At 44.8% G+C, this 15,028-nt stretch overlaps 1 protein-coding gene across 2 annotated transcripts in view; it reads right to left on the reverse strand.

The window, feature by feature from the left end:
• Positions 1–15,028, reverse strand: part of LMTK2 (lemur tyrosine kinase 2) — a 65,696-nt gene that overhangs the window by 14,375 nt on the left and 36,293 nt on the right. For both annotated transcript variants that reach the window (XM_079771960.1, XM_079771959.1), the window contains exons 7-9: positions 7,990–8,123; positions 3,609–3,693; positions 2,259–2,380 (exon numbers count right to left, since the gene is read on the reverse strand). In XM_079771960.1, coding sequence (XP_079628086.1) covers positions 2,259–2,380; positions 3,609–3,693; positions 7,990–8,123 — 341 coding nt within the window. The remainder of the gene's footprint in view (positions 1–2,258; positions 2,381–3,608; positions 3,694–7,989; positions 8,124–15,028) is intronic.

Genomic DNA, 15,028 nt, shown 5'->3' on the forward strand with positions numbered 1-15,028 from the left:
ACTTACAAGTCCAGGAAGCACAGAGAACCGCGAACAAAAGGAATCCAAAGAGGACCACACCAAGACACATCATAATTAAAATGCCAAGAACAAAAGACAAAGAGAGAATATTAAAGGCAGCAAGAGAAAAACAGTTAGTTACCTACAAGGGAGCACCCATACGATTGTCAGCTGATTTCTCAACAGAAACTATGCAGGCCAGACGAGAGTGGCAAGAAATATTCAAAGGGATGAATAGCAAGAACCTACAACCAAGATTACTCTACCCAGCAAAGCTATCATTCAGAATTGAAGGTCAGATAAAGAGCTTCATAGATAAGAAAAAGCTAAAGGAGTTCATCACCGCCAAACCAGTATTATATGAAATGCTGAAAGGTATTCTTTAAAAAGAGGAAGAAGAAAAAGGTAAAGATAAAAGTTATGAACAACAAATACATATCTATCAACAAGTGAATCTAAAAATCAAGTGAATAAAAAATCTGATGAACAGAATAAACTGGTGAATATAATAGAATCAGGGGTATAGAAAGGGAGTGGACTGACAATCCTCGGGGGGAAAGGGGTGTGGGGGGTGCGGGAAGAGACTGGACAAAAATCATACACCTATGGATGAGGACAGTGGGGAGGGGGTAAGGGCATGGGGTGGGGTGGGGACTGGGTGGATGGGAGCTATGGGGGGAAAAAAGAGGAACAACTATAATAATCTGAACAATAAAGATTTATTTAAAAAAAGAAATTATTTGAAAGATCATGAAAATGACTTAAGAGTTCAGCAAAATGGTTAGATAGAAAATAAATATATTGAATTCTGAGTTTTATGGTAGAAAAAGAGTTCCATTCATAATGGTAGTAAATATGATAAAGTATCTAAAAGAAATCTTTACATGAACAACTCTTCCCTGTTGGACCCTCACATTTATTTGTGTGTGTGTGTGTGTGTGTTTTTTGTTAATCTTCACCTGAGGATATTTTCCCATTGATTTTTAGAGAAAGTGGGAGGATAAGAGACAGAGAGAGACACATCGATTGGTTGCCTCCCACATGAGCCCTGACCAGGGCCAGGGATCGAGCCTGTGACCGAGGCACATGTCCTTGGCTGGAATCGAAGCTGGGACCCTTCAGTCGCAGCCAACGCTCTATTCATTGAGCCAAACCGGCTAGAGCCCACCCATTTCTTGTTGTTATTCCCGTCGTTGGGGGCATGTTGCTGTTATGAAGAGATTTCCCTCCATCACTCTGCCAGCTATGTGTGTGCCTGGAGCGCCACCTGCCCGGCCTCTCCATGCTCCAGGTGTGCGGCCGTTACCAAAGGCAGGAAGGCCCCTTCATCACTGGTCCCCCTGCTCTCACGTCCGCTGCCTGGCCCCACGGAAATGACCTCTGCTGCTCAAGTCAGACGGACACTGACTCTTCACCTCCTCGACGTGGTCTCCGCATTTCTCTTCCACATTTCCTGCCTTCTGTCGTGTATGATTATCTCCTCTTTATGGCGATGGCTCCCAAACCAGGCTGAGCATGTGTGTTATCTGGGCAGCTTTCAGGAACACTTTGATATTTAGGATCCCCGCGTCCCCCTGCACCCTCCAGGACGCTTAGCTGGTAGATGCCAGTGTGGCCTATGAAATGGTTTTTCTGAAAAGCTCCCTACTGATTCTGATATCCAGCGAGGTTTGGATAATGATGGTTTACGTGACTGTGATCAATACCCACCAGAAGGCTTATCTGAATAAGCTGTATGGAATTAAATAAATGTATTATCTGACATTGTATAATACAATATAACATGAATTAAATTCTCTGATGCTAATTTCACAAATCAGTGAAAACAACCAGCATATTCAGTATCTAAGCTGAGAGACCATTTCTATCAGAGGAAATAAAAGGACCCACATTTCTCGATCCAGTTCAAGAAGTAAGAAGTACTTAGCCTTTCTGTGTTTTCATTCACTTCAATAAATATTTATTAAATTTGTATTATATGCCAGGCCCTGTGGTAGGCACAGAAAATGGACTTGGATCCCGCTTTTATGGAGCTTATTATTGGTGAATGGGTAAGAGAGGCAGTGTTCAAAAAGTGAATTATGTCACTGCAATGTGACTACTGCCATATCAATGCATACACTGTCGTTTCCATACCACCAGGCACTCTCTTAAGTCCCTACATCGTCTTCAATTACTTCCTTTAAGAAAGTGCTCCAGGAGAAAGAGTTAGGACTTTGCTACACAAAAGCCTAGTAGAATGGTAGATCAATACATACCAAATGTTACTGTACTTAGTTTGATCTGCAGTTAGTAGTCTGTCTTGAAAGCTGGTTACTAACTCTGGAGCAGTCCATCGCAGAGGGAAAACTTTTTTATCATCTGTTTCAATATAATCCTCCTGTTTTGTTAGAAAGCACACAGAATTTTGAATTCTCTCATACTTTTAATGAGCTCAGTAATTTAATTCCAGATCATTCCCAGAAAACAATACTCAACCCAAAAGAAAGTGGGCATAAAGAGAGACTTTCTGGGCGGAGGTGGGTGAGGGTTCTCCAAAGCCCCTGGGCTTCATGAGCTGGTCTCAGCACAAACACTCGCTCCGTCACCCTTCCTGGGAAGGAAGGGACGCTGCATGTGATGCCCAGAACCCAGAGCTGGGCTCTACGCCCCGAACAGGGGAGTGTGCCAGTTAATAGGGCGCAGGCTTCAGAAGTGACAGGCTGGGCTGCAAGCCCATGTTCAGCCATTAACCAGCTCGGTGACTCCAGGTAGGAAACACAATGCCCGCCTCTTCCCTTACCCATAAAGGGAGGTGACGCACTCCCCCCCTCTCTTCAGGGTGCGGGTTAAATGGGATGATGCAGGCAGCACCTCAGAGTGCCTGGTATATACAGTAAGTGCTCAAGACACTAGAGCTACTATAGCAACAGATGGCCAACTTATATTTGCATAATATTTTTTGGTTAAAAGGTACCGAGGGCCACACGAACCCCCTAACACAGCACAGGTGTTATCCTCGTGTTGCTGCTTAGAAAAGGAGGTCGGTGGCTTCGCCAAGGTCTCCTGGCAGCGTGGGGCGGACAGTTGCCTTCTTTGCCCCACATCAAGCTACCTCCTTCCCTTCCGTTGGGCTACACAAACACACAGATAAAACCTCATCTACTTCTTCCTTTCTTTGGGGATATATTTATGACAGTTTAAAAACCTAAACGACAAGCTTACTGAATTTGACCCAAAATTTTACTGAACATAGGAGAAATAGTTATGTGGCATGTATATTTTATTATACACATGAATAATTATATTGCCCAAGTGCACTCTAACATTTGTTATACAGCATCAAACTATATCAATTACACCCAGTGTACGTCTTTTTAAACAAAGCACCAGGGAAGCTGAAACCCAACCTCCAGTACAAAGTCACTGATTTAGAAAAACCACACATCAGACGCCAACACTCCTACTTAAATGACGGGAACCAACCTCTCTCCAAAAAGGCAACCTGAACAAGATTCTCACCCCTCTTTCAGAGAAGGAGTGGCATTCTGTGCTCTTACCACCTTGGCACCATGAACAATTAAATCAGACTAACGACGAAGGAGAGAACCTGCGAACCTCTGGCTTACCTTGTACCTGCTGAATCCTATTCCGTAGTCTCCCACTTTCACATTTAGATCCGAGGTAAGAAAACAATTCCGCAGGGCTAAGTCGCTGAAAACAGAGAGAGGGAAGTGAACTCAAGAACAAGGAAAATCCGTGACCAGAAAACGTGACAGGACATCGCTATGGAAAAAGGCTTTCTCTGGGAATCAGAGTAATATTTTGAGCTCCCTACTTAATAATTTATATTTTAAAATTCTCTTTTTATAGAAAATGGATTATATATCATATTTTAGTGACTTAAATAGTGGAGATGATCAGATATTTTTACAACTACCTATGACGGGTAAGGTCAAATACTGAGCATATCTGTACCTTGTGCTGCATTAACACCAGGTTTATGGGTCCTTTCCTAGTCAAGGAGTGGTCAAGAAAGAACTCTAAAATACTATTGTCTAAATTGTCTGAACATTTTTTACAATAACCTGTATTACTTGAGTAATAGTCTAGTAAAGATTAATAAAGTTACAACTTCAAGGCTCTTGCCCCCGCAGTTTACATTATCAAACGTGTTTGTGTTTAACTTCCTTTTCAGGGATATGCAGGCATTAGGAGGAGGCCCTTTTCAAATTACTCTCATCTCCTCCAAACTCCTCCTCTCCACCAGGGAGCTAAAGAGGACATTTGCAAGAGTTACTTAAAACAATTTATATAGTTTATTTAAGAACAAACTGATTTTCAGAAACACATAATTTGAAAAAAATTACTTTTCTTAAAGGAACTTCCTATATAGACGACAGATTAAATTTCTTTTATTTTGGCTTTAGTCCTTGGAATTTTTTAAATCATCAACTGGCATACACATAAAAAAAAAGCCATTAAATTAAAAATGAATTTATAGTTTTAAATCATGAATAAAAGTTATCAAAAACTGAAAATCTATAGTCCAAAATTTAAAATGTTTGTCTTTATAGGATAGAAGACCAAAAACTTAAACTAACTCTTAAATCCTTCCTTTCAAAGATTTTAATTTCCAAAGCTCACATCTGAAATATAATAATGAGAATGACAACAGCAATAACTAACACTGATATAATTCAATGGCAACTTGGTATATAACACTGATGCAATTACATGCTAATGGCTAATGTTTACAAAGCACTTACTTTACACAACTCGTTTCTCTAAGCACGTTCCGGGTGTCGTTAGCTCATTTAATCTTCACATCAAACCTTTGGGGTGGATACTACTATTTTCCCCATTTATAGACAGCAAACCCGAGCACAGAGAAGTGAAGAGCCTTTGTTAGGGTCCCAAAGCTGACAGGACAGCAGCATTTCACCTTTTCAACATCAGTCACTCCCCACCACTGCGTTAACAGCCAGAGCGCTGCACCGTATGGCTGGTTCTTCATAAACATGTGCTGATCTGAATTTCCAATTAATCTCCCAAATAATCAAGTTACACGAAATTCCTCTCTACACATTCTCTGTTGACACACGGTGATTTTCGGCATTCCATCCAGAAGCCTTCAGACCTGTGGATGTGTCTGGGAAAACCTGGGCCCCCCGCCCCCCGACTCCATTGCTACAAACAATAGAGAAACTTCCAGTCTTAAGAACGGAATTGGCCCCTACGTTTTGGGAAGAGGGGAAGGGACGGAGGGAGCAGAAGTAGCATGCCATTTGAGGGCGGAAACAGGAAAGCGCTGTAAGGGGGCAGCTTTACCCACTGGACTGAAAGCTGCAACTGGACGTGCGCAGGTTTTGCCAACAGAGGTCCTGCTGCTGAGCACCACCGATGAGCACCTCTGGAGTTTCTATGAACAGACCCTTCTCAGCCTCCCCACACCTCCCTCCTGAGACCAGAATTAAAAGCTGGGCGCCAGCATTCCGACAGTGGCGTGCGCGCCCTCTCAGGCCTGGGCTCCGGACACTTTCTGCTCAGGCCATTCCAGCCATTCCCGGACTGCCCGCTTCCTCCCCCTCCTCACTCGTGGTCACTGTGGGCATCTAGATTTCAGATGTGAAGGTCAGGTGAAAGATGGGACGTTACGTGCAAAAGGCATCTGCACCTTGTAAAGGCACTGCAAACCTCTAACCCAGCTCCACTGACAGTCTCAGGGCAGAAGAGATGCCTCTGCTAACAGCCAGGGCTAAGGAGGAGGAAGACAGTGGTATGACGGGGGATTTCTGCTAAACCTGCTCCCTCCCTCCACTCCCAACACGCCAGTCCCCAGTCAGACCTGGCACTAGTCTCAGTCACTTAACACACCAGAGCCTCAGTGCCCTCACAAACAACAGGGCTGGACTGCAAGGGCTGATCTTCCTACGGATAAAATCATACACACAGGAACTGGTAAGTGCTACCCAGATTCCAGACGATAATGAGATCTTCTGATTCAGAAATCGGTAAAAAGTAGAGACTCTCTGAAGCCCAAAACATGCAGAGCTCAAGATGAGAGAAACACAAGGTGCAGCTTCTCAACAGCAGCGTGGACTCCTGACGTCAATGCCGGTTCAGGTGAGGAAACACAAACATGCCAGGGTATTCTCCCTCCGAGCTGAAAAACAGGTCTGTGCGGAGGCCGCCAGCAACCCGGCTCTGAAAGGCTCTCTGAGGCTCTGGCTCGCTCCCCTTGGCAGCGCCTACTGTCGCCTCAGCTGCCAGTGACTGCACACGACGCAGCCACCCGAGAGACTGGGGCGACAGACACAGGAACTGGGAGCTCACGGTTCTAAGGAGCCCCCACCCGACTTGTCCTCAACTCGCACCCGATCTGGAGTTTCCCCATCTGCAAAAGGACTGCTCTCATGAACAGCTCAATGCCACTGCAGCCGTTTTTCAGAACCAACCACACCCCACTCACTCCTGTGCTTTCCTGAGTAATCTGAATGCCTGGTAGCAAATGGCAGGCAAAATGACCGAAAGTTACTGACTGTCATGGATGTCCTGTGCTGACTGCAAAAATGCACCTAAAGCCAGGCCTGGCTCTCTCCTTAAACGACAGCGAGAGGAACGGTGACTGGGTGCTTCCCTACAGCAGCTTCCCAATGCAGCCCACAGCTTCCAGCCGGACATGTGGGCTAGTCTATTTTCAACCAACACAGAAAACCTGACTTTGAGTCAGCCAATACATATTCTAAATTCCAACTTTAAAAATGCTCTACCGCCCTGGCCGGTTTGATTCTCATTCAGGGCACGTGCCAGGGTTGTGGGCATGATCCCCAGTAGAGGGCGTGCAGGAGGCAGCTGATTGATGTTTCTTTATCTCCCTCTCCCTTCCTCCCTCTCTCTCAAATCAATACAATCTTTAAAAAATTGTCATTCTATAAATATATCCCAGTCTAACCTTCCTTTTGAAAAAAAATTTTTTATTGTTTTTTTAGAGAGAGGAAGGGAGAGGGAGAGACAGAAACATCAATGAGAGAGAGGAACATCATCGAATGGCTGCCTCCTCCATGCGCCCTCCTGAAGATTGAGCCCAAAACCCAGGCATGTGCCCTGACCGGGAATCGAACCTTGTGACCTCTTGGTTCCTGACACTCAACCACTTAAACACACCAGCCGAGCCAACCTGCCTTTTAAAAAGCATAATGTTTCATAGACATTCCTTCACATCAATACACATAGGTGTCCCTTTTTTAGGTCTTTAGATTATTAAGAGTTAAATGTTAATTAAATTCAACTAAAGAGACACTGCCTGGTTTCCCAGGAGACCCAAAAAATAATTTTAAACATAAATCAGAGCTCAAAGGCTAGAGAATAAGCAGAACTCTCCCTTTGGGTTCACAGAACCATCAGATCAGGTAGGACTCAAAGCCCTTTGTTGTTTTAATTACAAAATTACATCAATGATCTGAACACAACGTGCTCCAGGGAGCCGCGGTTGTGTGAGCAGGACCAGAAAGTTTTGACAGAAAGGTGTTTACCCACCGCTGTGCTGCTCACACAACCGCTGACCTCCTGCACCACACGGCAGGCCTCTGGAGCCCTGGCCAGAAACCAGTGCTAAGACCTGCCGTGAGCCTCCTGGGCCCTCTCATCCTCTCCCAGGGCAGTGACATGGGACACACCGTGAGACCTAGCAGGCAGAACCGGAACCTAAGGCTGACATGACAAGGACACGGGAGATGTCAGGGGGTAGGCTCGGGATGTTTCTTCTCATGCAGAGCAATGTATAACTTGGTACAGTCTTTGAAATTGGGGAATAATTCCTAGAGCTCAGGCTGTATTATGACGTTGTGTCCCCCGGTATTGATTTAAACGAAGCCCAACTTATTCTGACACTGGGAAGCACAGGACAGCTTCTGCAATGTAAGCCGGAGTGGACTCTCCAGTCCGTCTCTTGGAGCTTTTCACAGGCCCTCTGACCAACTGCACGGCCTCCCCCCCGGACGGACCCACCTGTGCAGGAAGTGCAGCTTGTGCATGGCCGCCAGCCCCGAGGCGATCTCACACGCCATCCGCTGCAGCAGCATGGTCTGCGAGTCCCCCCGAATGTGCTCCTGCTCGTTGCGCAGGTACGCTTTCAGATCGCCCTGCAAAGATCAGTTCAGTTTGCTTTTACAAGCAGACAACAAATGGGCAACTAAACACGTGCCTTAACGGGCATTAGTTACTAAGATTACTTATTAGAAATTACTTATAGAGTTAGCTTAATAAAGCATCACAGACTGAACAAGTTTCAAATTACAAAATACTTCAACCAAATACTTCAAAGGTATAGAAAACACTCTTCACCTTTAGGGTCATTCTAATTAAAGGCCAGCTTACCTTTGTTCTATAAACCCCGTAAGACAGAACAGTGAGAAAGGGAACTGTGCAATGGCGCACGATTTAATCTACGGCAGGAGTAGAAACGTGCAGGGAACAGAGATGATGAGAGAGTACAGGAAACGGTGCCCCTAGCACTACCGGTGGGGATGCTTGGAGACACAGGGTCAGAGGGCACCCCATCATGAAGGCTACTGCCCAGGACTCACGAACAAGGCCGAGGGGCAGAGCAATGGGAACGGGAAAGAAAGGGCAGTAAGTGCAGCACTGGGCCAACGGCCTCAGGTGCCTGCCAGCTTCCCCAAGGCCCGTGTTGGGCAAAGGCCACTGTGAGAAAGACATTCCAGTCCCTCAAGAAAAACTCACGAAGCTAAGCAGCCTATTCGAAGGACGGCAGCTTGGGCAGGAAGATGCACAAACTCACACTTAGCATGCACTACACGTACAGGTCAACGCTGAGCTCCCAGGGACTCCGCCCGGCTCCCATGTTACTCCTGGCTTTATTTCATGACTAATTCATTTTAATTCCAGGCTGCGTGCTTTCGGGAATTCACTTTGGAGGAAATAAGTACTCTCCATTCTCTACCATACGATTAAATATTTATTGATGTGATTTAATTCCAAATTAAAGCTTTATACAATCATGCTAAGCTCTCCCCAGCATGGAGTGGTGGGAATAAAGGCAGATTTGGATGACAATAAATTAACCCAGAAAAATTCCAGCAAAAAAGTCCAGGCCTACAGGCTATGGGATTTTTATAAGGTAGATCACATGGAAACTAAGTATGAAAACAAATAGCTTACTTTATTTATATTACCAATGGAATGGCAGCTTAAACTCATTTGTCTAACCCCTTTCCAGAAGTACCCATCTGCGGTAAAAATTACCCCACACCAGGTAGCATTACACTGGCTGTGTCTGGCTAATTCTCAAAGCAAACAGAAGCTTCTGGCAAACCAGGAACACTTCACGAGAGACTCTGGCCATGAAGGCAGAGGAAGGGCAGAGCGGGCGCGGTGACTGTTCAAGGTTATCTGAGATATATTCATCACCAATCACCGTTCTTAAAATATCTTCTCTCCACAACCGATGCCACTCCCCACATTTCACTAGAAGACAGATATAACGAACAGGAGATTCTGCTTCCTAATGCTAACACTCCTAGTGTTTCTAGCTGGGCAAAAACTCAAAGCCTCACCCACAGGTCTCTAACCTGGGGCGAGGAGTTTACGTCAGCGACTACAAGGAGCCTGAGCAGTTTCTCATGGGTGAGGTTTGTGATGACTAGCAGGATCCAGGGTTAGATCTATGGTCTAGAAAGATCCTTAAGAGCTCTCCATTTAAAAGAAAAATCTGAATAAAACCTTTAATTATATAATAAAAATGTTTCTATTATATAAGTACTAAAAATTGATCCATTCTATCCAAAACAAAGCTGTTTTTCAATATCTAGTTTGTTTTATTTATGTTTTAACGATGTTTAGTGAGTAGTCGGATTACTGCTTTGATTTGCTATTAAAAATTCCCAACACTGCCCTAGCCAGTTTGGCTCAGTGAACTCAGTTTGGCTCAGTTCAGCCTGGGGACTGAAGCGTCCCGGGTTAGATTCCGGTCAAGGGACTATGCCCAGGTTTCAGGCTCGATCCCCAGTGTGGGGTGTGCAGGAGGCAGCCGATCAATAATTCTCTCTCATCATTGATATTTCTCTCTCTCTCTCCCTTCTCCCTTCCTCTCTGAAATAAATTAAATATATATATATTTATATTTTTTTAAATGCCCAACACTTAAAAACAGCAATGTATTCTGAAAAATAGTTTCCTTTATCCAAGTTTAAAAATGTCTCAGATCCTCCCCAAAATCCAAAAAAAAATCAAAAAGAAAAATTTATGACACTAGATGGCAGCAAAGTGCTATACGTACAAAGAACTCAGATAACAGAACAACAAATGGGAATGACTTCTTGAGTCATTCAGTGAATAATAGACCTTTAAATGGATTACTTAAATTCCAACACAAACTGCCATGAGGGTTTTATTCAGTTTTTGACAGGATACTGAGAACAATTAATTAATTTCAATACAATGTAAACACCAAACAATTAAATAGCTTTGTAACTGAAAATTTAGTTATTTATGTTTGATAGGATGATTTGGTGGTGGAGGGGGAGGGAGTTATAATTTTTAAACAAAACTGAATGAAAGGATGAATGAATAGCCTACATAGCCACATATTAAGCATTGCTGACTATCATCACAGCTGCAGCCCCAGGGACCCAGTCCCTGTCTGTACAACTATTTTTTCTCACTACCACTTGAACTCCCCCCGCCCCCCGTCTCCATCCACCCTTACGCACCTCCACACCTCTGTCTGTTATTATGGACCAGAGGCCCAGTGCACGGATTTGTGCACCGGTGAGGTCCCTTGGCCTGGCCTGCAGGGATCGGGCCAAAACCAGCAGTCCGACATCCCCCGAGGGGTCCCAGAGTGCGAGAGGGCACTCTGCTAAGTTGTCGCTCAGCAGCTCCTGCATTGAGCACCTGCCCCCTGGTGGTCAGTGCACACCATAGCTACTGGCTGGTCGGCCGGTCGCTTAGGCTTTTATATATATAGATTAGTCACCCCATTGCCTTCCTAAGCTCAGCCTCTTGGTGAGCCCATCTCTTCTGCCGCTCTAATGCTCAAATACCTCTCAGGTAAATCCAACAAAGAAGCAAACACGTTTCCTGGGCCCCCACTCCTCTCCCGCTGCCATCCCAGTTCCCTCCTCTCTTCCCAGATAACCCTCACAAGCCTGGTCTGTCTGCTATTCCTCCTCCTGGCCTCCCACTCTCTCTGAATCCTTCACTCCCCCAACCCCACAGCCCCTCCCCCCACGCTCAGCTGCAGCTGCTCCCAAGGGGCTATGGCTGACGGCCTCTGCCACATGCTGGTCACTGGTCCAAGTCTCACCAGCATAACCAAGTGATGGGCCCATCCCCTTTCCCCACAGCCTCCGGGCTTTCTTCCTGTCCCCCTGGCCACTCCCTTCTCGTGCCCTTTCTTGGATCCCGCCCTCACTGATCTGTAAGTGCTGCCACACCCCCGGGCTCAGTCCTTGGTCCTCATCCCTGTGACACGCACTCCTGGGTGATTCTACCCACCCCATGGCTTGTAAATAAATCACTCAAATACATTTCCTGGCCCCAAACCCCTCCATCTCCTGAGCCCGAGGCTCATTTGTCCAATTGCTGACTTGATACCCTTTCCCGGATGACCTAAGAGACACCTCAAACCTCACATGTCCTGCGTGAAACTCCACCAATCTGTTCTTTCTCAGAAGTGGCACCGCTTTCCCAGTGGATCAGACCAAAACCTCCCCACCTCCACCCTGAGCAGCCACTGCTTAAAATCACGCCCAGTCCTAACTGGCACTTTGTTTGCTTGTCTGTCCTTCCCGCCAGAAATAAGCTACCCAGGGCTGGGGCTCTGTCTGATTCTGTGTTCCCAGAATCTACAACAGCATGAGTTTGGCAAATATAGGCCATCCTCTGTAGCCACAGGTTCCCCACCTGTAGATTCAACCAAACACAGATCAAAAATATTTGAAAGTTCAAAAAAAAATATGGCGGCTGAATAGACACACGTTCTAAGCCTGGTCCTGGGGCGGAGAGTAAGAACAGCTGAGATTCGCACGGGGAGTGTCTGTTGGCAAGCTAAGGGACAGCTAAACTCCAGGAGAAGGTGGAGGAGTGCTAGGCAGGGTTCCTCTGACCTTGCAGCACCCACAGCGGCTGGGTCCCCTCTCGGAGCAGCGGGCTCAGAGGAGGAAAACTCGCCATCTTGCAAGGAAAGGAGGGTTTTATTGGAGGCCTGACTTTCCGCGACAACGGCGAACATTGAACAGCTGTGAGCACCAGAACACCAGCCCCCAATCTGCGCAAACACGGATTCAAAGGAACTCTTCACTGCACCAAGAAAAGGAGAGAGAGAACTATATAACCAGACATCCGGAGAAGAGAGACCATGGGGAGACAAAGAAACAGCCCCCATAGGAAAGAAAAGCAGGCATCACCAGAAAAGGAAGTAAACGAATTCGAGGCAAGCAACCTATCAGAGAAAGAATTCAGAGAAATGGTCATAAGGTGGCTGAAAAGAATGGAAGACAAATTCGACAATATGAGTAAGAACCAAGAGGAAATTAAGAAGAACCAAGAAGAAATAAGAAATGACATCGCTGCTGTAAAGAACTCAATAGAAAGCATCAAGAGTAGACTAGAAGAAGCAGAGGACCGCAAAAGTGAGCTAGAAGACAAGATGGAAAAAAATACCCAAGTACAACAGCTTCTAGAAACAAAAATTAGAAAGAATGAGGAGAGCCTAAGGGAACTTCGGGACAACATGAAACAAAACAACATCCGAATAATAGGGGTACCTGAAGGAATGGAAACTGAGCAAGGAATAGAAAACCTGTTTGAAGAAATAATAACAGAAAACTTCCCTGATATAGGGAAGAAAAAACCCACACAAATCCAAGAAGCTCACAGAGTCCCAAGCAAAATGAACCCCAAAAGACCGACGTCAAGGCACATTATAATTAAACTAGAGGCCCAGTGCATGATTTAATCATGCACCTGGTGCACCAGCAGGCTGGCTGTCCGCGGGTACCCCAGGCCTTCCGAAAGCCTCCGGCGCTGCGGAGGCTTTCGAAAGGCCTTGCGCTGGAGCAGACAGCCGGCCAGGTCCCCCAGGCCTTCCGAAAGCCTCCGGGGCAGCCATGGCACAATCAGCTACCCCGGCCACCCTGAGTCCCGCCCCCTGCGCCTCCTGCTGGCCCAATCGTGGGCGTAGCGGAGTGATGGTAATTTACATATTACCATTTTATTATGTAGGATTGGCAAACACCAATGACAAAATAAGAATCTTAAAAGCGGCCAGAGAGAGACAGAAAGTTACATACAAAGGAACCCCCATCAGACTAGCAACTGATTTCTCAAGAAAAACTCATCAGTCCAGAAGGGAATGGAATGAAATATACAAAGTCATGCAAAGGAAGGGTCTGAATCCAAGAATACTGTACCCCGCAAGGCTATCAATCAAAACTGAAGGTGAAATCAGGAGCTTCACAGACAAAAAAGGACTAAGGGAGTTTATCACCACCAAACCAGCAATGCAAGAAATGCTAAAGGATCTGCTTTAAAAAAAAAAAAAAGAAAGAAATAGGAAGCAAAGAAGGAACACAGTATAGAATAAAAATGGCGACAAATAAGTACCTATCAATAATAACTTTATATATATATATATTTTTAAATATATCTTTATTGAATTTTTACAGAGAGGAAGAGAGAGGGATAGAGAGTTAGAAAACATCGATCAGCTGCCTCTTGCACACCCCCTACTGGGGATGTGCCCGCAACCAAGGTACATGCCCTTGACCGGAATCGAACCTGGGACCTTTCAGTCCGCAGGCCGACGCTCTATCCACTGAGCCAAACCGGTTTCGGCCAATAATAACTTTAAATGTAAATAGATTGAATGCCCCAATCAAAAGACACAGGGTAACTGATTGGATAAGAAAACAAAATCCATATATCTGCTGTCTACAGGAAACCTACCTCAGAAAAAAAGACGCATACAGACTGAGAATGAAGCGATGGAAAAAGGTTTTCCAGGCGAATGGAAATGAAAAAAAACCTGGGGTAGCAATACTTATATCCGACAAATTAGATCTCAAAGTGAAGGACATAACAAGAGATAATGAAGGTCACTTCATAATACTAAAGGGAGCAATCCAACAAGAAGAAATAACTCTTGTAAACATATACGCACCAAATACAGGAGCACCGAAATACATAAAAAAAACTCCTGGAAGATATCAAAGGAGAGATTGGCAGCAATAAAATCATAGTAGGAGACTTTAATACCCCACTATCACCATTGGACAAATCCTCTAAACAAAAAATCAGCAAAGAAACATCAATCCTAAATGACTCACTAGACCAGATGGAATTAATCGACATATTCAGGACATTTCACCCCAAAGCCACAGAATATACATTCTTCTCAAGTGCACATGGGTCATTTTCAAAGATAGACCATATGTTAGGACATAGGCAAAGTCTCTCCAAATTTAAGAAGATAGAAATCATATCAAGTATCTTCTCAGATCACAGCGGCATAAAACTGGAAATCAAATACAATAAAAACAATCCAAAGAAATCAAACACATGGAGACTAAACAGCATGCTATTAAACAATGACTGGGTTACTAAAGACATCAAGGAAGAAATAAAAAACATCATGGCAACAAATGACAATGAAAACACAACAATCCAAAATCTATGGGACACAGCGAAAGCAGTCCTGAGAGGGAAGTTCATAGCTCTACAAGCCTACTGCAAAAAACAAGAAACAATGGTAATAAATTACCTAACCCAACAACTCAAAGAGTTAGAGAGAGAGCAACAAGAAAAGCCCAGTGTAAGCAGAAGGAAGGAAATAACAAAGATCAGAGCGGAGATAAACGACATAGAAACCAAAGAAACAATACAAAAGATCAACAAAACCAAGAGTTGGTTCTTTGAAAGGATAAACAAGATTGATAAACCTCTAGCCAGGCTCACCAAGAAGCAAAGAGAGAGGACCCAAATAAACAAAATCAGAAATGAAAGTGGTGAAATAACAACAGACCCC

Source organism: Cnephaeus nilssonii (genome assembly GCF_951640355.1).
Source record: "Cnephaeus nilssonii genome assembly, chromosome: 5".
In the NCBI taxonomy this organism is placed as follows: Eukaryota; Metazoa; Chordata; class Mammalia; order Chiroptera; family Vespertilionidae; genus Cnephaeus; species Cnephaeus nilssonii.